This window comes from Callorhinchus milii, unplaced genomic scaffold (assembly GCF_018977255.1).
Source record: "Callorhinchus milii isolate IMCB2004 unplaced genomic scaffold, IMCB_Cmil_1.0 Scaffold4, whole genome shotgun sequence".
Lineage (NCBI taxonomy): Eukaryota > Metazoa > Chordata > Chondrichthyes > Chimaeriformes > Callorhinchidae > Callorhinchus > Callorhinchus milii.
The window spans coordinates 47,179,669-47,207,268 of NW_024704745.1; the positions used below are offsets into that span (position 1 = coordinate 47,179,669).

The 27,600-nt window shown below is 38.1% G+C and overlaps 1 protein-coding gene and 1 non-coding gene across 2 annotated transcripts in view; one reads left to right on the top strand and one right to left on the bottom strand.

Moving 5' to 3' along the window:
- Positions 1 to 27,600, top strand: part of nalcn (sodium leak channel, non-selective) — a 211,259-nt gene that overhangs the window by 57,311 nt on the left and 126,348 nt on the right. Inside the window, exons 8-9 of the mRNA XM_007887033.2 lie at positions 23,201 to 23,343; positions 24,706 to 24,810. Of these exons, the coding sequence (XP_007885224.1) occupies positions 23,201 to 23,343; positions 24,706 to 24,810 (248 nt within the window). The remainder of the gene's footprint in view (positions 1 to 23,200; positions 23,344 to 24,705; positions 24,811 to 27,600) is intronic.
- On the bottom strand, positions 5,066 to 5,137 carry trnap-ugg. The gene has a single exon. It is a non-coding gene; the product is annotated as a tRNA-Pro (tRNA).

The window sequence follows — 27,600 nt, forward strand, 5'->3', positions numbered from 1 at the left end:
TAAACTGGAATCCGAAGTGCAGACATTGCGCAGCATTAGGGAAGGTGAGAGCTTCCTGGATAGTTTCATCCAGAAAACAATCACTCCCCTGAGGCTCAGTAAATGTATAGATCCTGCTACTAGTCAGGGATAGGACAGTGTGACTGACAATCAGGCAGGTAAGGGGACCCCAGAGAGAGTGGTGGAGAAGTCTCAGGCTTTAACCTTGTCCAACAGGTACGAGATACTTGCAACCTGTGTGGACAAGGAAGTCTGTAAGGAGGAGGATGGGCAAACTGACCCCAGCACCTCTATACAGGAGGCCACACAAGTGGGGGGAGCAATACGGAATGTGGTTGTGATAAGGGATCAGACACTTCTCTGCAGCCACAACCAGGAGTCACAAAGGCTCTTGCTTTCCTGGTGCCAGGGTTAAGGACGTCTGTTCAGGGCTGGAGAAGAATTTGAAGCAGGAAGGAGATGATCCAATTGTGGTGATCCACATAGGAACCAACAATATAGGTAGGACTAGTAGTGATGACCTGAAGAGTGAGTTCAATGAACTGGGAATGAAATTATAAGGAAGAACTTCCAAGGTGATAATCTCCGGATTACTACCTGAGCCATTCGCAAATTGGTACAGGGACAAACAAATTAAAGAGTTAAACGAGTGGCTGAAAGAGTGGTGCGGGAGGCAAGAGTTTTGTTTTATGGGCCACTGGCACCAGTATTGGGGGAAAAGGGAGCTGTTCCATCGAGATGGGCTTCACCTTAACCAGGCATTCCAGGGCCAATGTCCTGGAAAAACAATTAAATAGGGAGATAGGCAGAGCTTTAAACTATTAAGGGGTTGGGTAGGGAAGATTACAGTTATACTTAAACGTAAACTGACAATGCAAGGAACAGTCAAGGCTGTAGAGCAGAGTAGCGACTTGGGAGATAAAGAACAGAATGTGTTAAGTAGGGACAAAAAGATCAACAAAGGAAATAGGGCATTAACGAGTAGGGGAAATAGTAAGAAGTCAAAATTAAAGGGGCTATATCTGAATGCACGGAGCATTCGTAACTATTCGTATTCTATTCTGGAATGGTTCCCACTATTTAAGAAGGATGGGAGACAAAAAATAGGGAACTATATTCCAGTTAGTCTGACATTGGTGGTAGGGAAAATTCTAGAGTCCTTAATTAGGGACGTGGTCGTGGGGTACTTAGAAAATCATAACATGATTAGGCAGAGTCAACATGACTTTACAAAAGGGAAATCATGTTTAGCAAATCTTTTAGAGTTTTTTGAGGATGTAACTAGATGGGGGGAACCAGTAGATGTGGTGTATTTGGATTTCCAGAAGGCATTCGTCAAGGTGTCACATAAAATAATCGTTATTATTATTACATAAAAGGATGTTGAATAGAGCCCATGGAATATATTAGCATGGATTGGAGAGTGGCTAGCAGGAAGAAAACAGAGAGTAGGGGTAAACAGATCCTTCTCAGATTGGCAGGATGTGTCTAGTGGAGTGCCACAAGGGTCAGTGCTTGGGCCTCAATTATTTACAATCTATATCAATGATTTAGATGAGGAAATAGAACTTAATATATCTAAATTCGTGGACGATACGAAGCTAGGTGGGAGAGTAAGCTGTGAGGATGACACAAGAAGAATGCAAAGGGAAATAGACCGGGCAGGTGAGTGGGCAAGAAGGTGGCAGATGGAGTATAATGTGGGGAAGTATGAAGTTATTGACCTAGGTAGTAAAAATAGAAAGACTGATTATTTTCTAGAGACGTAGTGTTAGTGTTCTGAGGGATTTGGGTGTCCTTGTATACCAGTCATAAAAAGTTAATACGCAGGTACAGCAAGCAACTAGGAAGGCTAATGCCATGTTGGCATTCGTTGCAAAAGGATTAGAGTACAAGAGTAGGGAAGTCTTGTTGCAGTTGTATAAGGCCTTGGTGAGACTGCACCTGGAATATTGTGTGTAGTTTTGGTCTCTTTATTTAAGAAAGGACATACTCGCCTTAGAGGGGGTGCAACGTAGATTCACTAGATTGGTTCATGGGATGAGGGGGTTGACCAATGAGGATAGGTTGAGTAAACTAGGCCTATATTCTCTAGAATATAGAAGAATTAGAGGTGATCTTATAGAACCTATAAGATTCTTGCTGTTCTATGAATAAAGTATCTGTTCTGTACATTTTTCTTCCCTGCTTTTTAATATTTGTTCAGTATTTAATGGGAATAGCTTTTTGCAAAGGACCTGAAGGCAACTCATATTTATTGTAATTATTCCAAAGAATATTCTGTGGAAATAAAATATGGGTAGTGGTACAGTGGCTTGGGATATCCTTCCCTTACGTTGTTGAGTGTCAAGCCACTTTTTTTCTTATCTGCAATTACTGAGTCTGTGTGAGGTATTGAATGGATGTGCTTCTCCTGAGGCCAAAACATTTGGATAGCAGGTCAACCCATACCTTACTTCTGCAGCTCCCAATAGTCAATTAGAGAAGGATTGCCAGAGGCTAAGAATAGGTTTTGTGCACTCTTTGTCAGGGAATGTACATGGTATTGGGACGTAATGATAGGGAACAGAAAAACATAGAAACATATGGGGTGAATGTGAAAAAAATCCCTGTCAGGCATTTCGACTCCAAGTTTCACAATGAAACCAACATCTTTTCACAAACTGTGACAAATAAGACTAGTAGAGTGTATACCATGTTGTGTGCTTGTGTTTGGTTGATTTTATGCTATGTTGTGTACAGGCTAAAACAATAATAATAATCCTTGTATTTGGTATAGCGCCTTATCATGTTGTCGAGATGTTTCAAAGTGCTTCACAGGATATGCTGTAAAGTAGATTTACTGTGTATTTTGTGAGTGAATGTGGCAGACAGTTTGCGCACAGCAATGCCCCACAAATAGCCATGGAGTGATTGACCAATTTTATTTGAAGGATTGTTGGCTAGGACAATCCTTCTCTTTTCGAATAGTTCCAAGGGATCTTTAATGTCCACTTGAACAGGCAGACAGGACCTGTTTAACATCTCATCCAAAGATCGACACCTCTGACTTTGCAACACCTCCAAGCACTGCATTGGAGTGTCAGCTCAGATCATATGATTCCAAGTCCCGATCTTCTGAATCAGAGGTGAGAATGCTACCACTTCGCCAGGCTGACGTATCTAGTGCAAGCCAAATGCTATTATCAGGTCTGAATTACCCAAGTAATAATAGTGATTAATAATGCTTATGTTTGATATAGTGCTTATCACGTAGACAAAATGTTTCAAAGTACTTCATAGGATTTACTGTAAAGTGTCGTGACCCGATATGTAGGTGAACGCAACAGACAATTTGTGTACAACAATCTCCCACAAACAGTCAATGAGTGAATGACAAATTTTATCTGGACGATTGTGGCTAGGGTGCCGAGGAAAAAATGTTCTCTCTTCAACTATACATAATATTTATATTGTGGGAATAAAACTAGTTTTATATTATGTTAATAATAATTATTGCCTATCACGTCAGGACGTCTTGAAGTGCTTCATAGGATTTACTGTAAAAGTACACTGGGTAGGTGTGTTTTTTTGTAGGCGAATGTTCTGGAAAGAACAGATTTATTCTTTACAAGTTTGCATTGCATCATTCATTGTTGTACAACCCCTTCTGAGGATATAATAATGAGATAGACAATGTGATGGTTTCTTACAAAACTACCTCAATAGTTATAACAGTGTAATCATTCCTTACCATTTTAGCATGAAAATGAAATGGGTTAACAGGCAGAATTCATCATGCTTATTAATTGCAGAGTTTGATATTTAAAGCACATACGTAAAATATATGATGGTAATTTAATATCCAAGGACAGCTTACATCCTTTTTATTAATTTTCCATGACAGAAATTCCACTTTTGGAAAAATAAGAAATGTAACTCTTTTAGATTGTTAAAGAGCACTGCCTTGATAACAGTCAAAATATATTGTTTCGGGGCAGAAAGAAAAAGAGGTGCCAAATGATGCAGTAATACTTACCGATACAATTTCATTATTGCTTTCTGTGTTGATGAGCAACTGTGAAAAGGCTTGCTGAACACTTTTTGTGAAGGCAGTATTCCTGTAAATATATTAATGAAAGTCACTGGAACCGTGAAAGACAAATAGTTTCTGTAACCACTCACCCAGGATGTTGGCAGTGGACTCTGCTTTCTCTGTGTACGTCTTGTCTTATTCTGCTGGTAACAAATTGTAGCTTTTCTAACCTTCAAACTTCATTATGCTTCATAGGTCTCTGCTTTTGCTTCCCTTTTATATAGAATGTTACATCATGGAAACGGGCCATTTGGTCCAAATAGTCTGGGTGGTGTTGTTACTCCATATGAGCATTCACCCCCACCTAATCCACTCTCCCAAACCCTCTGTCCCTTCACCTTCATGTATGAGTCAAATTTCCTTATATACGTTGATACTGTACACTTCAAACACAGATTACAACAGTGAGTTCCACATTCTCACCACCCTCTCTCTGCGCAAACCATCAAGTTCTACCAGAAGGTCTTTGTATGATATTTCTAGTTATATAATATGTGAAATCTATAACTGAATTTATTTCAGGAAAGCTTAATTTTCCTTTTTGATATAGAAAATTCCCATCATTTTTTGCATTGGATGAGGTGAAGTATAGTTTCATTGGGTTGAGGTTATTGGCTGGATCTTTTAGGTAATGTCTTCTAAACAGTATTCCTATGAAATTTCCATTCATTTCAGAACTTTTAACATTCTAACATGTGCCTTAGTATCAAAGATTGATATTATTTCAGGAAAGTTTCATTTTCACTTTAATAATAATAATAATCCTTGCATTTGATATAGCGCTTTTCACGTCGGGAGGACGTCCCAAAGCGCTTCACAGAACACACTGTAAAGTGAATTGACTGTATATTTATGGGCGAACGCAACAGCCAATTGGGCACAGCAATGTCCCACAAACAGACGTAGATTGAAAATGACCAATTTATTATTGTTTTTGGTTTTGGAGGGATTATTATTAGGCGTGTGGAGTAAGGAAACTTGCCCAATGTTTCGCCCTGCCTGGAATTGAACTCAGGTCTCTCGCTTCCAAAGCGAGTGCTCTAACCACTGAGCTACAGGACTCCACTTTATAATATGTTCTGTGAAGCGTTTTGAGACGTCTCAAAGACGTGATAAGGCGCCAAACCAAATGCAAGGATTACAACAACAACAAGATTCCATTTATTGAGCGCCTTTCACGTCGGGAGGACGTCCCAAGGTGCTGTACAGTTGGGTCAGGACCCGAGCGGGGGGAAATGGTCAGGGTGAGGGGAGGGAAGGAAGGGAGCGAGGAGGGGGTAGTGAGTCGAGAGGGGAGCTGAAGGCACGGTCAAAGAGAAAGGTCTTGAGACCGGCCTTGAAGGAGGAAAGGGAGGAGGCGGCGAAGGCACTGGGGGATAGAGTCCAGAGCCTAGGGGCTGAGAGGCTGAAGGCCCGACCACCGATGGTAGGGGGATGTGGAGCAGACCGGAGCCAGAGGAACGGAGGGTACGGGCAGGTAGGTAGGGGGATAGTAGGTCGGAGAGGTAGGAGGGAGCAAGGCCGTGAATGGCCTTGTAGGTGAGGATGAGGATCTTGAATTCGATTATTATTATTATGCAAGTTTAAATGCTGTATGTTTCAAACACGGTATTGGTTCCAATTTATCCCGAGTGTAAACTTCAAATTAGAAAAAATGTACTGGACTGGTAATTGTTATTTAATTAAAAGCAAAGTATCTATCCTAAGTGATTTAAAAATGTTCAAGAATACCTGCTTTCTCATTCCATTGTTCATTCAATACCACCCTCATAGATCCATTTTGGTGTGTATGGAAGGCAGTAATGCTTACACAATCTGGAGCTAATATCCACCAGATATTTGTAACTTATATTGACAATAATAGCTATGATTTTTTTTGTGTATTGGGAACTGGGGCACTTACGTTGAGAAGAACTGAAGGCGTACGTATTGCTGCAAGATCTTGGTGATTTATATCACTTGTGATGGTAATGCAATAGCCCCCTTTCCCTTTAAAGTCACACAGGACCTTGTATAAGTGGGTAGTTGTTACAATTCTATCAGCATTTGATAGATGGTGAAGTCCATAAAGGCTGATGTGGCATAGACCACATGGGCCTTTTTCAGGATTTATTTGGATCCACAACAAATTCACTTGTTCATGTCAGTACTTACAAAATAATTTTTAAAAACGGGAAGAAAAACTGCTCATTCCAGTTAAATCAAATCATAGTATTGATCGACCTGCCCGATCTAACAATACCTTGCATTGAATTTAGATGGGTGACTGTTAGCATTGCTCGATACAATTATTAACCCCCCCCACCCTTGCAATCCATATAAGAACCTCATAACCTCATTAAAATCTTTGCATTGATACTCATAACTATTCTAAACTGGAAAAGATGGAAACTAGAAAATGTTGGAAACTGCAGCTGGTTCAACAGTTTTATTAAATGTAATAATAGTTCTGTACATGACAAAGGTTAAAGAAAATAACGAAGAAAACAAGATAGGGCAAATGGAAATCCTTAGATTATACCAAGCTTAGTCTGAAGATAATATGAAGAAATAAAAACTGAGGAAATAAGGAATTATATAAGTTCTGAAATCTTGTAGCCTTTGGGTAGAATTCATTGAGTGCTGCAAGTCAGGAATAATTGAGGTCTCTGGTTCATTGATTTATTTGAAGCCTTTCCAATATCAATCCCTCTGAAAGAGAGAAGTGGGGTCCATCATGAGGACATTCAGGTCATATTTCCTCCAGCATTTTAAGCGATAGAGGCTTATTGGTACTTAGGAGCTTATAGGTTCATGTCACATTTACAACCAGCACCAATGAAGAATTGTTGTTTCAGCCTCACTTCCTCCCATAACAATCATTGCTTATAATAATAATAATAATACCTTTACAATATATTGCTTAGGTCTGAAAGTAGACTATTATTGTAAAAAAAATCTTTTTTATGCTAAAATGAACTTTTTATAAGGGAGAATAAATGAACCTTATTATTTGCTATTACAATATTCTGATGCTCCTTATTGTCTCAGGTGCTTTAGAAAATGATGGTGATAATATCCAGTTTGCTTAAAAATGTGAATGTTTAAATTAAACAATGGAGAAATAAAAACGAAAATAATAATCCTTGCATTTGATAAAAAAAATGTCTTCGAGACGTCTTAGGCCCTTCACAGATTATACAGTAAAGTTAATTGACAGTATATTTTGTGAGCGAAACACGGCAGCCAATTGTGCACAGCAGTGTCTCAGAAATAATCGTGGATTGAGTGACCGATTTATTAGGTTTTTTTTGAGTGATTATTATCCCCGGAAAAGTGATCTGCCAATTGACTAACAACTAGATTCCTACTTACTGCTAGGTAAACAGGCGTGTGGAGTAAGGAAACCTGCCTAACGTTTTGCCCTGCTGGGAATTGAACCCAGGTCTCTCACTTCCGAGGCGAGTGCTCTAAATCCTGAGCTACAGGACTCCACAAACTGTACATTTTGGTTGCATAGTGGTAAACTCATTGCTGATTCATCATGTGTTTAATACAAGTTGAACACTATCATAATTTTCCATATGCCCTACATTAAATGCTTATTTTTTCCCCTTCCTTAGGTTATTGATAAATTGTTTGCTTTCTTTAGTCCAGCCATAACTTGGCAATCTAGTATTTAAAAGCAGCCCATTGAAACTGAGCAACAGATCTTCCTTCCCTACAATGTGGAATCTACTTGCATGATCGTATGGAGTTCCCTATGTAATAAATCACAAGCACAGGTCAGGGCTTTTTTGTGTAGTGCAAATATAATACAGTATATACATATGTAATATATAAATTTAATGTGCTATCAAGCACATTAGAACACTCGCTTCGCAAGCAAGAGACCTGAGTTCGATCCCCAGCAGGGCAAAACATTGGGTAAGTTTCCTTACTTCACACGCCTCTGTTTATCTAGTAGTAAATAGGAACCCAGTTGTTAGTCAATTGGGGGATTGCTTTTCCGGGGGTAATAATTCCTTAAAAATGTTTTTAAAATTGGTCACTTCAATCCACGACTGTTTGTGGGACACTGTCATGTGCAATTGGCTGCTGCGTTTTGCCCACAAAAATAGTCAATTCACTTTACAATATATTCTGTGAAGCACTTTGAGACATCTATTATTGATACACTGTTTTGTGGTTTGCATTTCCTCCCTCTTAATTTTATCCACTATTCTAAAGGTATAGACTTATCCATCAGGCATTGGGTACCTCGCCTAAGTGACACTTTTTCATGTGTAAACCAATTTAAGTGTCTGTCTAGTCCAATTGGTAGCCATCTTATTTCTGAGTTAGAAAACTATGAGTTCAATTCCTATGTAGTGACTTGCATATACTCTAAGTATAATTAATTACAGACTCTTAGTCCAGTTCATTACTGGTGGAACACACTGCATTTCTGAAGGTTCCATCTTTTAGATGAGACTTTAAACTGAGGTCCCATCTGCCTGTACTCAGATGGATATTAAAGATCTATGGCACTATTTGAATAGAGAAGGACGTTTCTCCCGGTACCTGGCCAGTGAAGTCCTGATGAATTTTGGGGGTTTATCTGTATGAAGAATGCCACCTTCAGAAACAATCACTACATGTTAAGTACTATCAGATTAGTGTTAAGTACTATCAGATTTTCAAAGTCATAAGGGCTATAAAAGTTCTTGAATGCTGGCAGGTTATTTGACCATGGTGGGGCTTCCACAGGACAACATATCTGCCTGAGAAAGGATATCAAAAAATCCTTATGAATGCTCTCCCAGACAATTGCATAGATATCATATTTGATGTATTATTAGTTAAAGTGCTTCTTCAGCAGTTTTGATGTTGAAATTGTTTGGAAATTCTTCCATAAGCACAATACAATTCACATTTATGTAATACCTTTCATGTCAGGATGACTTTTTAAAACACTTGACAAAACTGGATAGAAACCTGAGCTGGAATGGGAGATGAGTGGAGTGGGAAGGGTTAAAGATGACCAAAAGCTCAGTCAAGGAAGTATATTTTAAGATGTGCCTTAAACAAGGGAAGGAGCAAATGAGGGGAGATTTTTGTGACATAAGAAACGGGAAGCGTGATTCACTGGCTGTTTAAAGTGATCTTTTGCTACTTGGTCATCCAGTGTTGTCGCCCAATTTAAATGTCAGACTGCAGCTCTGCACTGAAGATAGATGGTATTCAAGAGTACAATCGGAGTAATTACAATAGGAGTGATTTCTCTAACCACAACTAAATATTACTTATGATATGGAATAATGAAATGCTGATAACTTTAATTGGAACAATTAAAACCTATTGAGATCTGGTGAAACCAGCATTTTATCAATATGAATCTTTGTAAATGTGTATTGCAATGCATTGTTATCATAATGCCTCATTCGTACTGTATTTTTACTGTGAGAATTGAATTAAATATTGGTGTAATATTACTCAGCAATTGTTTTTTGAAAATTAAGTTCACAAAATTTGTATGTTTTGGTGAAGCTTCAAGGAGAGGTGCTGTGAAATAGTTCAGTTTCCATAACTCTCAAAACAATAATTCAAACCCAGCTGTGTGACCTCCACCAAACTCCCACACACTCAGCAACCTGCTGTTTCCAGGCGGATCGTATCAGAATAGACTGGTGCACTTTCTACACTAGCATCTATTATAGATTAAGCAACCTCTGCCTTACACAGTAATGCCTCATTTCTGCTGTTGAAAGCGATTTGCAATCGCTTCCAGCAATAAAGCGAATAGGAAATAGCATTTAGATATCTCACTCCAAAATCTTATTCACCAGGGCTGAAAGATCGGCTCGTGACCAATTAAATATATGTGGAGAACTACACTAACTAGTGCTGAATGACAGTTAACTATTATTTTAATGCCATTAAGGAACTATTCATCTGATTGGCTCATTTGTAGTGTTACAAATGGTCCCTTAAAAGTTCTTGGGCGGTCTAAGAGATTAGGCCTTGGTTGAGACTGTATGATTTATGATGCCTGCATTTGTACTGAAGTGGTTCAGATTCATTTACTAATGAAATTGTCTCCTGAAGGTGCTATCTGCTAGCAGCAGAACTTCAACACAAATCACTTGTGCTTAAAACGTGATATATTCTCTATTTTTCATGTCAATTGTGGAGCAAAAAAGCACATTACAGACAGAACATAAATCTAATTACTACAAGTAAAAACTATAAATAAATGTTTTTGATAGATAATCACTTTATAAAATGCTCCCTTTTCTCAGACAAAGTGGACCCTGTTACATCCTTCATAGAGTACTAATTCATGTAAAGAGTTGAGGATTATTTTTTTGACTGCTAGTCAGGAATCTGTTCTTGGAAAACCAGATAACAATAATAATAATCCTTGTATTTGATATAGGGCCTTATCATGTCTTCGAGACATATCAAAACGCTTCACAGAATACACTGAAGTGAATTGACTGTATGTTTCATATATTTTATTGTATATATATATATATTGTATATATCGAAGAGTGGAAGAAGTACTGAGAGCTTCACAATGGGTGAAGTTGTTCAGGAATTGTATCTCAAATTCTTTCTCATGTAATATCTTCTGTGAAGTCTGCCTGTTAGCAAGCAAAACTGTAAATGATAAGCTAGGTGATTGGTAGTGTTACATAATAATTTCTTAGGATAACCTTTGAGTTTGTTATTAAGCATAGCCTGGACCAAAGCCAATTTCCACAGCACCGGGCAAAGCCAATTTCCTGCTCATGCCTCTTCCGCGATCCCAACACTCCCCGCGCTGTGCATGGGCGACCGGAGCCGCTCCGCCCACGATAGCAGCAGCGAGGAAACAGCACGAGAGGCCCGGGGTCTAGCTCACTGTGTGTACAGGCTTATAGCAGAGGAGTATTTGGAGCGCATTTGGAGTGGATTCCGTGGAAAATGTGTGGCCACATTTTTCTTTTGGCCCAGATCATAGCTTTCAGTACAGTAGGTTTTAAACATACCTATGATGAATGGAATCACTTATTCTTCATTTGTTTGATACTGAATTCATAATCGCAATATCAGAAAACATATTCTCGTATATCATTTGTTGGTGCATTTATATTGTTGATTTTCCACAGATGATTAATCTATGTTTGGCAGTAAACATGCAATGTTAAGGTGTGAGAACCTGTTCGGCAGACACATGGCACACAGCTCTCCCCTAGCTCTCCCCCATTTTTATCTATCAGTGACCTAAAAACAGCTATTCCCTCATGTGCTGGTAACCACATAAATTTAAACCACATTGCTGAAAGTGTAGGCTATCGCATTTTTGGTCACTGATGGTGAGAGGAGTTGGAAGTCCATGCAGGCCTGTGAAAATGGTTGTTGCTGGTCTGCACAGATCTTTTCCTGCAATTTGAAGATTGACAGATAATAGCTTTTTCAAGCAGTGGTTCAAGAGTGGATCTGGCTGCTGAAGAAACTGCTCTACAATACAAACTGACTGGTTTCCACAGCAATAGAAACAGCAAATGATATTGCAAACAAATGTAACATAACTCAAATACTCAATTCAGTATCTAAGATTCTCCAATAATTGGTTCTTTGACATTACCTAATATTGCTTTGTGCTGCTTCTCTGGGAGGTTATTGCTTTTATAAATATGATTACACATTATTAGGTGAAAATTCAGTGTAATAATGAACCAATTTTTGTAAACCCAGAAAATGATGTCTAATGTCATCTGCGAAATTACAAGATTTCCCTTTATTGTAATTTAAGCAATATTTGTTGAGAATGCTTCAATTTAACTCCTCTCCCAACCATTTTACTAATCTGTACCTTAAAATGTATTTGAAAAATCACAGATCTGTGAGTTAATTTTATACAGGCAATAATGTTATGTATCATAGTAACATGGATGAAAGGGTTAAATTATGAGGACAGATCTGTATTCCCTTGAGTATAGAGTTTTGAGGGGTGATCTCTTAAAAATAATCAAGGGATTTGATAGGTAGCTACAGATAAACAATTTCCTCTGGTGGCGGAATTCAGGACAAGGGGGAATAATCTTGAAATGTAACTCTTTAAGACTTGTTCCTACATTCAGCTCCTCGAGCTTGTTCCCATTCTAAAAGATTATGGGTGATCTGTACCTCAACTCCAAAGACCCATCTTTGCCCCATATCCCTTGATATGTTTACGTAACAAAAATCTATCCACTTTTTAAGGAAGAGAGTTCTAGATTTCCACAACACTTTGCGTGAAAAAATGATTCTTAATTTCACTCTTAAATATCATAGCTCTAATTTTAAGATTATGCCCCCTTGTTCTGGAATCCCCCATCAGAGAAAATAATTTCTCTGTAGATACCCTATCGAATCCCTTGATTATTTTAAACACCTCAATCAGATCACCCCTCAACCTTCTAAACTCAAGGAAATAATAATAATAATAATCCTTGCATTTGATATAGCGCTTTTCACGTCTTCTCGATGTCTCAAAGCGTTTCACAGAATAGACTGTAAAGTGAATTGACCGTATATACAGCTGTGTCCTCATAATTTAACCCTTTAAGCTCTGGTATAATTTTGGTGAATCTACACTGCACTCTCCAGAGCCAATATATATTTCCTGAGGCGTGGTGCCCACAATTGAACACAGTACTCTATATGGGGTCTGACCAAGGCTCTATACATATTAAAGTGGACATATTAAAAGGGATATTTTATAAAAAAATATATTTTGAATTTTATTTTTTTTAAATCAGAATTTTTTTAAACATATATGAAGATGTTAATATCAACTTAAATGTGCAGGAAAATACCAGCATGTAGGAAATCAGTGCCAATTGTGGAGTCCTTTAGCTCAGTGGTTAGAGCACTCGCTTTGCAAGCGAGAGACCTGAGTTCAATTCCAGGCAGAGGGCGAAACCTTGGGCAAGTTTCCTTACTCCACACAGAGCCTAATAATAATCCCTCCAAAAAACATTTAAAGTTCATATCAGGAAAGAAGCTGCGAATCCTTAAGTGGACATGATTGTTTTGTCAAAGTAAGGATACAACTGGTACCATATAAGAATTCATCAGTTACAATGTTAGATTACAAAATTTGCTAATTGACATACAGAAATCATAGTAAATCTGTCAAAGCAAAAAACTGAAACGGTGACACTACTAATGCATGAGAACACTGATGTGGACTGCTGGTAATTAGAAAATTGTTTTCCATGTAAATGTATTTCAGTGTACCAGGTTTTAAGATGGGACATCAACAATGTATCCACAACAACTACCAATTATTGTATTTACAATTATTTGAGGTTAACCATCCTATAGCACTGTCCCAAAGTCCTGGACAAAAATCCCACCAGATAAAATCAGTCATTTACATCATATCATGGCTGTTTATGGGATATTAATATGCACAAATTAGCTGCCACGTTTGCAGTGGTTTACTTTACAGTAAATCCTGTGAAACGCTTTGTGATATCCCCCCAAAGTGAAAGGCGCTGTATCAAATGGAAAGATTATTATTATATACAATGACCCTTTCACGCAAAAAAATTTCAAAGTGCTTCACAAATGTATTGGTGCACACCAAGCAAGGAAATAAGAAGAGACTTAAAGACGGTTATTGTGAACTGGTTTTAGAAGAGAATTCTAAAAAACAAGGGCCAAGAAGCCATTGGCAATGTGATGGGCTTAGGAGAAATAGGAATGTAATCATGATAGGATGGTTCCTGTGAAGTCGGGCCATGAAGGAAAGAAGGAGGTGAAAAATTAAGTGGTTAATATTGTTGAAAGAAGTAGACACGTTGAGTAGGATGAGGATGGACAATGAGAAATGGTTGTAATTGTATAGAATATCATTGGTGACTTTCACGCGAGCAGACTCACTGTTGGGGCAATTTGACTGTAGAGTCTCAATAATAACAATAATAATAATCCTTGCATTTGATACAGCACCTTATCACATCTTCAAGATGCCTCAAAGCGCTTCATAGAATATACTGTGCAGTAAATTGATTTGTATATTTTGTGGGCAAAATGCGTAAGGCAATTGTGCACAGCAACAACAACAAAATTACATTTGTATAGTGCCTTTCACATTGGGAGGACGTCCCAAGGCATCCTGCAAACAGTATCCTGCAAACAGTCTTGGATCGAGTGACAAAATTATTGTTTTTCTTGTTTTTTTAAGGGATAATTACCCCTGGAAAAGCGATCCTCCAATCGACTAACAACCGTGTTCCTAGTTATTGCTAGTTAAACAGGCGTTTGGAGTAAGGAAACTTGCCTAATGTTTCGCCCTGCCTGGGAATCAAACCAATTCAATGTAAAAAAAAATCAAAGGGTATTGCAATACTTTCAAGTGCCTTGAAAGGGCAAGGTACAGATATCAGAATATTTACATGCTGGATTCAAGCCAAATAATGTTTGGGGATTGTCACAAGAATTGTAAATTATGTGAAAGGAAAAGCCAGCCAAACAAAATCTCCGCTAGCATTTGTAAATTTAGTTAATGGTACTTATGCCCTAAATAATAATGTTAGACTTGTCTTATCAATGTCTGACATTACTTTGTTCACTGAATCAGTTCATGTTCTACCCATGCAACTGGAAGTGGTAATTTTGTGCGATTATAAATATAGGCTTTTTAATTACTAGCACGCAAAAACAACAGTGAAATCCTGACTGGTTCTAGGACCAGTTATGTAACTAATAGAAGATGTTCCTAGAAGCTAAGTGCATTATTTAATAATTTACCTTAGTTCCTACAAAAACTAAGAATAAAATAAATTGGCATTGGAATAGCGTGTTACCAATCACAGCAACATAGCCTACAGTTTAAAAACGAGTGTAAAATCTTGTGTACTGATTATAAAGAAAAAGTATGGTGACTAGGAAATACTCCAATCCTTAGTAACTGGAAGAGAGAAGTCAATTTTTCGGGTGTGACCTACATCAGAACTGAATTGGTGGGTTTAGGAGATCCTTACAAAAAAATTCTGTTCTGAGGAATCAAACTTGAGAGTGGTTGCTTCAGATTTGCTGTGAAGTTTATTTTGGTAAAGTATTGTGTATTAAATGGTAGCACAATGGGAATTGGAAATATTATGATATTGGTAACTGAAACAATGCATTTCTTGTGTATTGAAGTTATATATGGAATGTCTTGATAGATTCTGTTGCAACTAAACAAGGTGTTGCATTTAAACTAGCTAGGTGGACCTTGGTTACCTTTGTTATTCTTCATAAATTGGATAATCCATTTAGCTTCTGTCTCCCACTTCACCACCTGCTGCCATGAATAAGCTTCCAATTAACACTCGCAAACACTACATTCACTACATTCAATGTTTGTGGAACATTGAAGTACGCCATGTACTTATACAATATATTCACTACACTAAATTTTGTAAAGCACTTGGGTGTCTTCTTGACATGAAAGAACGCAAAATCAATGTAAGGATTATTATTATAGCCTTGATTATCAAAAAAAATGGCTGAGAACTTCCTTTTATCACACAAAAAAAACAAGGTTTTATTTGAGATCATATTTAGCATTGCTTTTTGAAGAATCTGGAAGTGAAGATAGCATGCAACCATGTTTACCTGTGAGTTTTCTATTATAAAATAGCATTCTTATTTATCATATTTTGGTAGGTTTATTTAAGATAATCAAAGAATTCTACTGGATTGAAATTTAGACAGATTGGCTTTTACTTGACGTCCTGAAAAAGAGATTTATAACTCCATTACTTTCAGGACCCACATCCAGAATGTTTCTAATCATCTCAGGTTTTTCTTCTCTTTTTGAAAACTGATCTGTCAAAATAATTTTACAAATAGTGGAGACAGAATTCACTATCATGTAAGAGGGTTGTCATAGCTACGATCTTTACCAATGGATATCATCTTTGCTCTAGTCATTGGGTTAATGACACTTGCTGTTAATCCCAGGGGATGCCTCTATGAGACAGATGGCTGTGTACATCTGGTGTACTCAGTCTGGAAGACAACCCTCTGCTTCTGTGATATTTTCTAACAATATCACCAACAAGCTTTTTTTTAAAAAAATACTTAATTGCCTTCCAGAAGTGCAATTGCAATGCTCAGGAATATTTGTTTTATAAGACATAAATAAGCAAGTGTTAAAGCTTGGTTGTGCTGTGCAAAGATAATATGGGACAAAAAACACTTTGCTCGTCTTGGAGGTGAGTGTCAACAATTAATCTGAAAACCATGAATTTGTTTTGTCAACTCTTGTTTTCATGATTTGATTTTCAGTGTTTGATAAGAAGCAAAAGGAAAATACAAGATGCACATAAAATTGAACTACTGTATATGTCAGACTAAATCACAACAGTGATTGCACTATATGCTTACAATAAACAGCAAAATTCAATTTGCTTCCAGTACAACCAGATGGTAATTCTTAAAACATATTGCCAGGTGTCAGGAACAACAGCAACAACAAGATTAGATGTGTATAGCGCCTTTCACGTCAGGGGGATGTCCCAAGGCGCTGGAGAGTGTGCAGCATTTCAGACATTAGCATTTCAATGTACAATTAATCTGTAATCAAATCCAATGATTATTACTATCTTAGTGTTCTTGTGGTTATCTTTACCTGCTTCATATACTGTTGTATTATGGTTCCATGCCTGTACCATCACCAAGGAATATAAAACTATTGTAGCCTGTTCTTCCATTTTATTAGATTATGCGAGATCTTTAAATCCCATCCCAGGACTACTTTCCTCCACCTCTATCACATTACCTACCTCCGACCATACCTAACACCCAATGCAGCCAAGGCACTCATCTATGCTTTCGTCACCTCCAGCCTCGATTATTCTATTTCCTTTCTTGACGGTATCCCCAGCTTCACTATCCACAAAATCCAACTAATCCAGAACTCAGTCACCCATATACTCATCCTCTCTAAACTCTGTACGACTATCACACCAGTCCTCGCCATGCTCCACTGGTTCCCTATCACAGAACAGATCGACTTCAAGATCCTCATACTAGTCTACAAATCTCTTCACACTCTGGCACCTCCTTAACTGCTTACTCCCCATTCGAACACCCGACACCCTTGGTTGGCTGGCTGTGGCCTCCTGCTTGTCACCATTGGCGCCTGTGCTTTCGGCCACTACGCCCTGAAATTTGGAACATCTGCTGCATTACTGGGATGCCTTGATCCACTGCAAAACATTGCTCACTTACCCTTGAATCTTTTGACCACCACTGCAAAAATCTTTATTCATGCCTCAATTGCCTCAAATGATTTCCTCTAACTGGCCTCCATAATTCTACCCTTCAAAAACGTCAACTCATCCAGATCTCTGACATTGGAGTCTCATGCACTTCCATTAGCCTTGTCTTTGCTAAGCTATACTAGATCTCCATCACTTAGTGGATCGATTTCAAGATTCTCATTCTCAAAAGCCATGGCTTTGCTCTGTTATTTGTCTAATTTTCTCCAACCTGTATACTCTGCTCCACTGACACTGCTTTACTGTTTGTGCCTCATTTCCTCTGCTCTATGATACTGAAAGTCAGATTCAAAATGGCAATGAAGAATTTGTTGGTATTCCTTACAAGCATGATCATAAACTTAAATGATTCAAATTTCTCATACAGTTGCCTAAAATATTCTGGATGGCCCTTCATGGGATAGTCATTAAAAGCAATCAGCAATAAAAATGTAAGGTCTAATTCAAAGCAGCGCAATAATAAATCAGTGAGCCCATTAATGCCTTTCACATTTCAAGAGGCAAATTGAATCCACCTGCTTATTGCTAAGGAAGAGGGGGAAGAAATTCTACCTGGATCTCAATTTACCCTCAATTTTTATTTCTGTGGCAATTCTCAGCATTCCGAATTTGGCAAATTCTTAACTACACCCTTAATTTTGAAGCGAGTTTTCTATAAGTTCCTTTTAAGAACCAGCAGAAACCAGCTTCAAAATTAAAACTGAATTAAACAATGTGCCAAATTCTGCACCCTCTGAAATGCTAAGAATATCAGAGTAAATCTAGATCCAAGATTCGATGGAGTGTTCATCCACCAGAATCATAAATCTTTTTATTGTTTCAATAGGACCTTTTAATCAGGAAGGGTCCAATCTTCACAAGTATCCCAAACCTGTGAATGGAGGTGATGGTAGTTAAATGACATTCAGCTCTCCCCATCCTGTATTCTATATTTTAACATCAAAAACATAGTTAATATCTGAAAGGGGGTAATGTACTCAAAAAGTTCATGCGCACCAAGATTTGGGCCAGTAATTAGTTTGTTTTCCTCTAAACCTAGACTGCTTTTTTAAACTAGTGACAGTAGTAAGAATATACAAAATTATTTGCTTATGTTTATCAGGTTAAAAAAACATTGTAGATACTTTAAGTTTTAACCATTTTATTCACAATAACTAGGGCATTCTTGAAATACAATTGACATATTAGACTTCTGATACCAAATTAGCTTGTTTCAGGCATACTCTCATGACAATGTTAGTATTGTTTGGAGTTGATTCCTTTTAATGTTAAACTTTGATGTTATCACTCTTGAGATTAAGGTTGATATATAATTTGGGTTTGTGTTACAATTTGACTATTCCATTGGATTTTGAAAAGAAAAACTTTAAATGAAAAAAAATCCATTGTGTCTAAATTGCTGCAATTTCTATTGGAGTTCCTTAAGAAGGAAATATATATTTCTAACCTGGGATCACTCTGCTTATTCCTCTTAAAAGAGAGAGAACTGAACATACTACCCTTTTTATTATCAGCCAATACAACAACAACAACAACAACAAGATTCCATTTATAGAGCGCCTTTCACGTCAGGAGGACGTCCCAAGGCGCTGCACAGTTGGGTCATGACCCGAGCAGGGGGGAAATGGTCAGGGTGAGGGGAGGGAAGGGAGGGAGAGAGGAGGGGGAAATGGTCAGGGTGAGGGGAGGGAAGGGAGGGAGCGAGGAGGAGGAAGAGAGTCGAGAGGGGAGCTGAAGGCACGGTCAAAGAGAAAGGTTTTGAGACCGGCCTTGAAGGAGGAAAGGGAGGAAGCAAGGCGAAGGCACTGGGGGATGGAGTTCCAGAGCCTGGGGGCTGAGAGGCTGAAGGCCCGACCACCGATAGTAGGGCGGTTGGGGCGGGGGACGTGGAGCAGACCGGAGCCAGAGGAACGGAGGGTACGGGCAGGTAGGTAGGGGAAGTATACATTGAACGTATAGAAAGTTAAGATTGCCCACTTCTGTAATAGGAAAAATATTATCCTCAAATTCAAAGGTGTATCTACCCCCACCCTAGTTCAAAATTTCCCACTTTTTTCATTTGGCTGTGAAAAAGATCCATTGCCTATCGCAGCTTTGCATTTTTACTTAATTTCAACTTGACAGATGTAAAATCATAGAGTTTACTCATCTAGAGTCTAATGTGTGCTAAATACGCTCATTACACATGTCAAACAATATATATTGTATTTATTACCAATATTTCTCTTCCAATTTTATCCCCTTACTTTCTTTGCTGAAGGTGCCTCACTTTTTTTTCTCTCTCTTCTACTGGGCTATGGTTCTACAAGTGCCAATCACCTTTTGTTACCCTATCCAAGTGGTTATTATTCCTGAACCAGACCTGCACATTTGGTCTCGGTCCATCTGTAAACAATAACAGCACTTTGGAAATCACACTTATCTGCTTAAATTGCACAAATTACTACTGTTTAGTTATTACAACAAACTTACTGGACAAAAATGCTTTAAAATATGAACTGAGTTGGAAAAACAAACCTAGCTTTACCCTTTTACTCCATACTGAACTCAGGGCATCCCTCAAGATTGAATCATAAGGCTGCAGTGTATAATTCACCCTACATTTTCAATCTTCTTCAGGCCTACATTCTAACCACCTCCTCCACTCTTCCAACTTTGGTTTCTTCATCACTCCACACTCCATTCTCTTCACAAACAGTGGCTGACCTTTCAGCCACAATGCCTACCTGTCTCTCTGCTTCAAATACCTCCTAAAACATATCTATTATTTTGGTGTCTTTCACTGTTTTTGCCTAGCACTTCGAGGCATTCCTTAATATGAAAACGCTATATAACGGCAAGTTGTTGCAAAATACAGTTCTCAATATATAATGACAGTGTCAGCTGTTAGAGAAGCAACAGCTGCTCAACACCACAGGTGAATGAGTTATGTTCCACCATGGATCTCTGAAGGATCCCCAGGATTGTTGAAAAGCACGTGGAGTGAGATTGATATACCTTGTCTTGAAGGTTAATTCTGCATTTGGAATTGTGCCCTGGGCAATGGTGCCATCTGGCTTCTTTAGCAGACATGGGGCTAACTTTTGCTGCCTACCTTTCTACCCTTTTCCTGGCCTTTTATATGCCCTATGGATCTGAACAGAATCTTTTCATGTTAGGTTTAGGAAACAGCTCAGAGCGATGAGGCGGAAAAAGTTCCACTTCTCTGATAACTGTTAAGGAACTTAAGTGAAATTGATTTCAACAATATCATTTCCTGGTTTTACAGCAAAAAAAAATGTCCTTTGTTTTGTGTTGTTTTAGGAACATTACTTGGTGAGACCAGGATGGCATTAGAAATGTTAGAAGTAGATTGGTCATTGATTACAACAACCACAAAAATAACAAATTACATTTGTAAAGCACACGTTGGGAGGACATCCCAAGGTATTGGACAGCCAGGGATTTGGACCTGAGGTGGGGTTTGGATTCAGGAGGGGTGGAGGGTGGGGAGTATAGGACTAGGAGGGTAGGGCTAGAAGGCACAGTTGAAGAGGAAGGTCTTAAAGGAGGCAAGTGAGGGAGGGAAGCAAAGGGCTGTGGGATGGAGTTCCAAAAAATGGGAGCAGAGAGACTGCAGGTCCAACCGGCAATTGTGGGTTGGGCCGGGCAGGGGACATGGTTGAAATGGAGTTAGCCGGTCACAGAGGTAGGGGGACCAATGCCATGGAAGGCTTTGAAAATGAGGATGAGGACTTGAACTCTATCCTCTAGGGTATGGGGAGCCAGTTGAGCCAGGCGAGGATGGGGGTGATAGGATCACGGGGCCTGGTGCGTGCCTGATTAGCTTCTGAGGTTGAAGTAGACGGTAAGAGCATAGAGAGTTTACTTAGCATCTGAACCAGGCAACAAATGGCCAGGAAATGCTTGGAACCTCCATGGTCCTCCAGCTGTGCACAAATTAGGGTCATCATACTTCTGTTCAAAATGTGTCTGCCTTCAGTCTGCCAGGAAGGAACCTTTTTTCCAATGTTGCTTTTCCTTTGCCAGAGTAAATTTGTTTCCTTGATGTTTTCTTCAATTATCTAAAACCTAACTCCACTTTCGGGCTACTGATATTATCCTTAAAGAACTGCTGTACAAGTAATCCAATTGTCAGCCCAAGTGCTCTGAGCTTTTATCTAGTGGAGTGAAGAGCAGTTAATGATTTGCTCTTGTATCATTGACCTGGTCAGTCAGAATCCCTTAAATCAATAATCTAGTAGATTTATGCGAGCCAATTCGAGACCAGGCTCCTGTGAAAATGTGCAACCTCTGAGCCAGTAAGAGGAGAGAATTCTAGGAAGTCACAGCAACTTTGGACTATGTGAGTGCAATGGACATGAGGAGCAGTATCTGCCATATCATTCAAGTCCTTTGTCAAGAAACTGTTTACTTTAAATCAGAGCCGACAATGTCAGGAATGATATAATGAGGAAGATGGTAAAAAAAAAAGTTTCTTCAATTTAGGTTTTTGTTTGTGACCACAACACACGAATTGGGTCGAGAGCAGTGAAATGAAACAGATCAGGCTATAGAGCCATCTTTCCAGCTGGGTCACATGTAGGTGACTCTGCTATACCCATCTAAAATTGACAGATGTGGGAATATTAAGAACTTTCTTGTTACAAAGTTTTTTTTCATTTCTGCCAGAGTGGCTTGTAAAACGCCATGAATGTGAAATAGCTGGACTGTATCCATGCAACTTTTGGACTAATAGCCCCCGGCCTCTGCAGCTCCATATACCATAACTGACAAACTCAGTTTCATACTGACTTCTTGTAAACTTTTAGGCAATTGTTATCCAATCTAATTTGAGAAACCTAGAAAGGCACTGAGTATTTCAGCATTCATAGTATTCTCTCAATTGAAATAAAAAGTGCTCAAATGCACAACAGTTGGATGAAAGTTCAAATCTATCTTCCTGTGCTGGTTGGCCTTCTTTCTGTTCCTTTTCATTATATTTTGTTTATTGTAAGATTCTAGCAATTGTTTCTTTTTTCTTTCATCTCTTTTCTTAGTACAGTTTAGTTCCAGTGGCGCTGAGAATCTTGGTTATTGATCACGCGTGCAACTCCGAGAGTAGGTGACAGTGAGATAAATGAGACAGTGAGATACCAGTGACTGGAGATAGTGATCGTGAAAGAGAAGTTTGGTAGTGAATTGGGGCTAAAATTGAGGAGGGAAATGGGTATCTAATAAGGTCGTGACTAGACTATAAGAGTAATAGATATCAATGTCACTTTTATAGGGTCTGCCTGATTATAGTTAGGATCATAGAAATTGCAGCGCAGAAAGATCCTATTGCTGATTGTGATTCCACCACTAGATCTATTTGCTCCACTTTGCTGTAAATTACAGAGCATCAGTTGAATTACTGATGCAGTTTGGAAGTAGTTGCATTTGTGTGGTCAGGCCATTGACAATGTGTGGTGACCCGCAAATGATGCTCAGGTGGAATACAGGATAATGTCAGGAATTATATCAATGGTTCTTGAGAAGGAATGGACAGGTGATGTGTAGTAAATCATTTAAGTACCTTTTGCTGATTTAATTGCAATCAGTTGTTACAGTAACTTGTCAGTATTAGTTTATGAATATGGTTCGGTCACTTACTTTCTAGAATTGTTCTTTTATATTTTTCTCAAAATTATGAATTGGTCAGGAATTACTGCTCTCAGAGTCAGGGAAATCTAAATGTGTACAATCACCACAAGTGACACATAATGAAGCTGGCATTGTACTATACTGTGGGTAAAAGAAAGGCTTGAATTTTTTTAAAGTGATTGTTTTTTTCAAAGCTCTTAATACATTAATGTATGTTTTGTGTTATTTCCAACAGGCACCAGTATTTTCACAGTGTATGAAGCTGCTTCACAAGAAGGCTGGGTGTTCCTCATGTACCGAGCAATTGACAGTTTCCCCCGTTGGCGCTCCTACTTCTATTTTATAACTTTAATTTTCTTCCTTGCCTGGCTTGTTAAGGTATTTTACATTCTATTCATTCAGATATTTTTATTTACTGTATCTTTTTATTTTGGATAAAAGGCTTACTCCTCAGTCATTCACATCATCACAGTTTGTGGGACATCATCACGTATGCCTGAAATATACACTCATTTCATTTCATAATAAATCCTGTGAATGTAATAATAATCCTTCCGTTTGATATAGCACCTTTCATGTCAAGAGGATGTCTCAAAGTGCTTCACAAAATTTTACAGGAGTGAAGCACTTTGAAATGTCCTCACGGCATGAAAAGCACAGGACCAAATGCAAGGATTTTTTTTATTATTCTGAGGAGGAATGGGGAGCAGAAGTACTTTCAATTAAAGATTCAATCGAAGTACCCAGAAATTGGGGAGGGGTGAATTGTTGAGAGTGTGCCCTTGTTGAGAAGAAATATTTCTTAGTTAATATTAAATTAGGCTCATATAAAGAAGGGGAATGCAGACCAGGATAGTGGAATCGTGAATAGTGGAAATATGGAGATTGATAATATTCTGAACTTTTCTTCTATTACCTTTGGGAATGAAGATGTATTTTTGCGGAACTTTTGCTCAGGTCATTGAAGAAATAAGGCAGGGTCTATGATAAGCTAATTGGATGTACATGAAATGTAGAAGGACTTAATGGCTGAATGGTCCTATTTGTATACATTCATTTGTCCTAGGTGGAGCTACTATATCAAATCTCCCAGCTGGAAAAGACGCTGAGGAGACTTATTAGCAGGTTCATCTTTAGTCTTTAGTTTACAGATATTGGATTGAGCACAGATTGGGATTCCTGCCATTCCTGACACTATAACACAAATCAACATTAGGACTGGAATTGAAATCCAGCTATTTGAACCCCAGGGTTTCTTGATGAAGAGCTTGAATTCCCTAAACTTGTTCTCATTCTTAAAGGATTGTCCTAATGAAAAGATATGTAGCAGGCCTGTTTCTTGTAGCAGAAAGGCGATGAGACAAAAAAAAACTGCATGTTATTCTTACCATGATTTATAGTGCGATTTGCATGTGGTCACCGACATATAAAATATGTCAAAAAAATATAAAATGCCATGTGCCAGCTGGCCAGCCTGTGGGAAGCTAAATTTTTCTGGAATATCGGGTCACCGCCTGTGTGTTGGCAGGCTGTCTCTCTGTGTGCATGAATGCATGGCTAATACCACATTATAACAGGGTTCTATTGTGTTAGGCAACTCTGATGCCCAGTCACTGTGTTAAGCATTTTAAGATGTCCTCCCAAAGTGAAAATTGCTTATATGAATGTAAATTGTATTGATTTAAGCAATTTCACTTTTGTCAGAAGACTTATGTATGATCTGACTTTCCTTATTTCTAGAATGTATTCATTGCAGTTATCATCGAGACTTTTGCAGAAATACGAGTTCAGTTTCAACAGATGTGGGGGTCAAGAAGCAGCACTACCTCAACTGCCACCACACAGGTAAATGTATATTGATTTCTTAGTCAGTTCAGAGTTGGAAAAATAAAGTAAGGATTCAGAGTTGTGACGCATTTTTTGTTACTGTTATCCTACCTGCAAGTTTTTGCTCTTCTATCTAAACTATTCTTACATAGGAAAATGGATTAATGTAACTGGTATGTCATTGCCTAGCGTGTATTTTGGAGGTTGCTCCTGGTGGGAGAGGTCAGAGGCTAAAGGAGGCCAACCCAAAGCAGATCTGGTTTGAGACATTAGTGATCAGACTGACTAAGGAGATCCCAATTGTATTGGCATAGCTAGGTGACCGGTAACAGAGTTCTGAAAAGGGAGCGGGGGCTCACAGGGAGCAACTAGGAAGGTGACGTCTGGCCACCATGCAAATTAGTGGCCCAGAAGAATACCCTCCCACAATGGTTTGCTTCAGCTCATGGGAAAGCACTAATGCAATTATCTGTCAAAACTTGAATTTATTTCAATGCTAATCTATTAACTGTGTAACCAATCAGACTAGCTTATATAGATTCTCAATCTCGAACTTCAAAGCACCTTAAAATTACATTTAATATTAAAGTACAGGACTGAAATATTATTGTGGTCCTTATCCCAAAGTTAAAGAAAAAGAAACATTCACTATCTATTTCATATATCTGAATGATTTATTTGCCAGATAGTTATCCAATTCCCTCTTGAATTTGCTGCCACAATCTACCACTGGCATCCTCGCGAGGTAGTTTATTTCCATATACTCTCTATTCTGTGTATAATTAAAAGTACAAGTTCACTTTAAACTTTGAGTTGCTCACATCTCAAAGGGTGATACAGAAAATATCTCAAATGAATTATGCAATCAGCTGTAAAAAGCCATTCAAACAAATTTATTGGCAGTAGTTAACACCTGCTTGATTGTTGAAAATATTAGGATCTACCGTGCAGCAATTTCTAATAAGATTCCTTAATTAAAAAAAAGGATGAACGTCACATTGACTTGGAGGAATTCTATTCCAATAAGGTCTACTTTGGCGTTCCTGGAAGGCATCTCAGTTGGATTCCCTTTTGGGGAATTACTCTCTACCAATGCTGTTAAACCAACCACAAAAATTATCTTGTGCCAACTTTTCCTTCAGCTTTCCATTTATTGCTATGGGGAGATCTATGGCTTCCACATGATCGCCACACTGTTGCAACTGAGATCACGACTGCTCAAACTAAAATCTGTGATCCTTTTCTCCAGGGGAACACTCATTGGTGATTCAGTACCCTGAAGTAGCGCATTAATTTTTTTAAAAAAGTCATTTTACAGCAATAATTAGCTTGAAGCTATCTAGATATTGGGCTTTTATCACTCCGGTGATTTGTTTCAGCACTCTGCAAAATCCCTCATACGTGCACATTACCTTTCATTATTGTCATCCTGTGTTTCTGCTTCATTATAATGGATTTTCAGTCCATTGACAATTTTATATTCAGGGTACATTTTTTTCTTCAAGATGGAAAAATGTGTGCATCAGAAGTAACTTAAATAGCATTCAATTTAGCTTGCTGGTGTTTTGGTGATATGCAAAATTGACTTGATAATAACTATAATTTTTAATATACATAAAGAATTTCATTATTGTGCAAAATTAGTAGTTATAGAAAAATTACCTCAGTTTTTATGGATCCGATTTTTGAAAAATGGCTATGATGTTGTGACCTTGGAAAATGTATTCCTAATTATTTTAATTTAAGCTGCTGCACTAACGGTCACACTATAGGTGGTTGAAGCTTTCAATAAAAAGGGATTACTTTGTGAAGTAAAGCATCTGCTACTCGTTATTAAAACATACATCACAAAAGAGCTTAAACTTCACTCTTTGATCTCCCTTAAAAATAAATGCAGGTAAGCTGAAATCCAAAGGGAATTGTTTCCACATTGGCGGCAATTTTAAACCTTTTTGGTGTAGACTGCTACAAGGTTTTGGAATTAAATGCATAAAAATTAGGATGTAAGGTTTTCCATTTAATTATTATTAAATGAAAAGCATTTGGGGTGAATCTATAAAGGTAATTTAGGCTAGCTACCCTTATTTTTTAACTTAATGCTTTCAACTAATGTAATGGGCCTTACATGTTTAAATTAAAATATGCTTTAAATGTAGCTTTAGTCCTAATGTGTGTTCACGATTCAGAGTTAGTAGCTGACTTTTATTTCAATTAGTGCTCTGAGATGCTAGCCTACATGAGTGATGCTATATTAATGCAAGTTGTTTTGGGCCATTTCCCATGAGAGAAAAAGCCCAAAGGTCCAATAAAAGGGTGCAAAATAATGCACTGGCCAGCCTTTGAGATCTTTTTAGTTAATTTGGTAGCGAATTGCACATTTTTGGTTGCAAATCAAAAGTTGTTGTAACTACAGTGATTTCCAGAGTTCCAAATTTTTAACATCAGTGTTGATGTATAAGCAAACTAAAAAATTATAGAGGAGCTCCGATGAAAAGGGCTACATTTATTTAGAAGTGATTGATGGTTACTCTTAAAAGCTTTTACTGAACAGTACTGTAAAATCAGTCCTACCACCACCCGCAGATCTAATCCATTATTACTGTTAATAAAATTCTCTAAAATCTCACAAGGATTATTATTTTTGCACCATTGGTAATTGATGTGCTGATTTAAAACATCTGATAAATGGCAATCTAGGCATTAAGGCTACTTTGGACAGTTCTGATCTTAGGTCAAATTTTCTGATATCAGTTTACAGCAGCAGAGTATTTTGCACCACTGCATTGGATACACCAATTGAACCCAGTA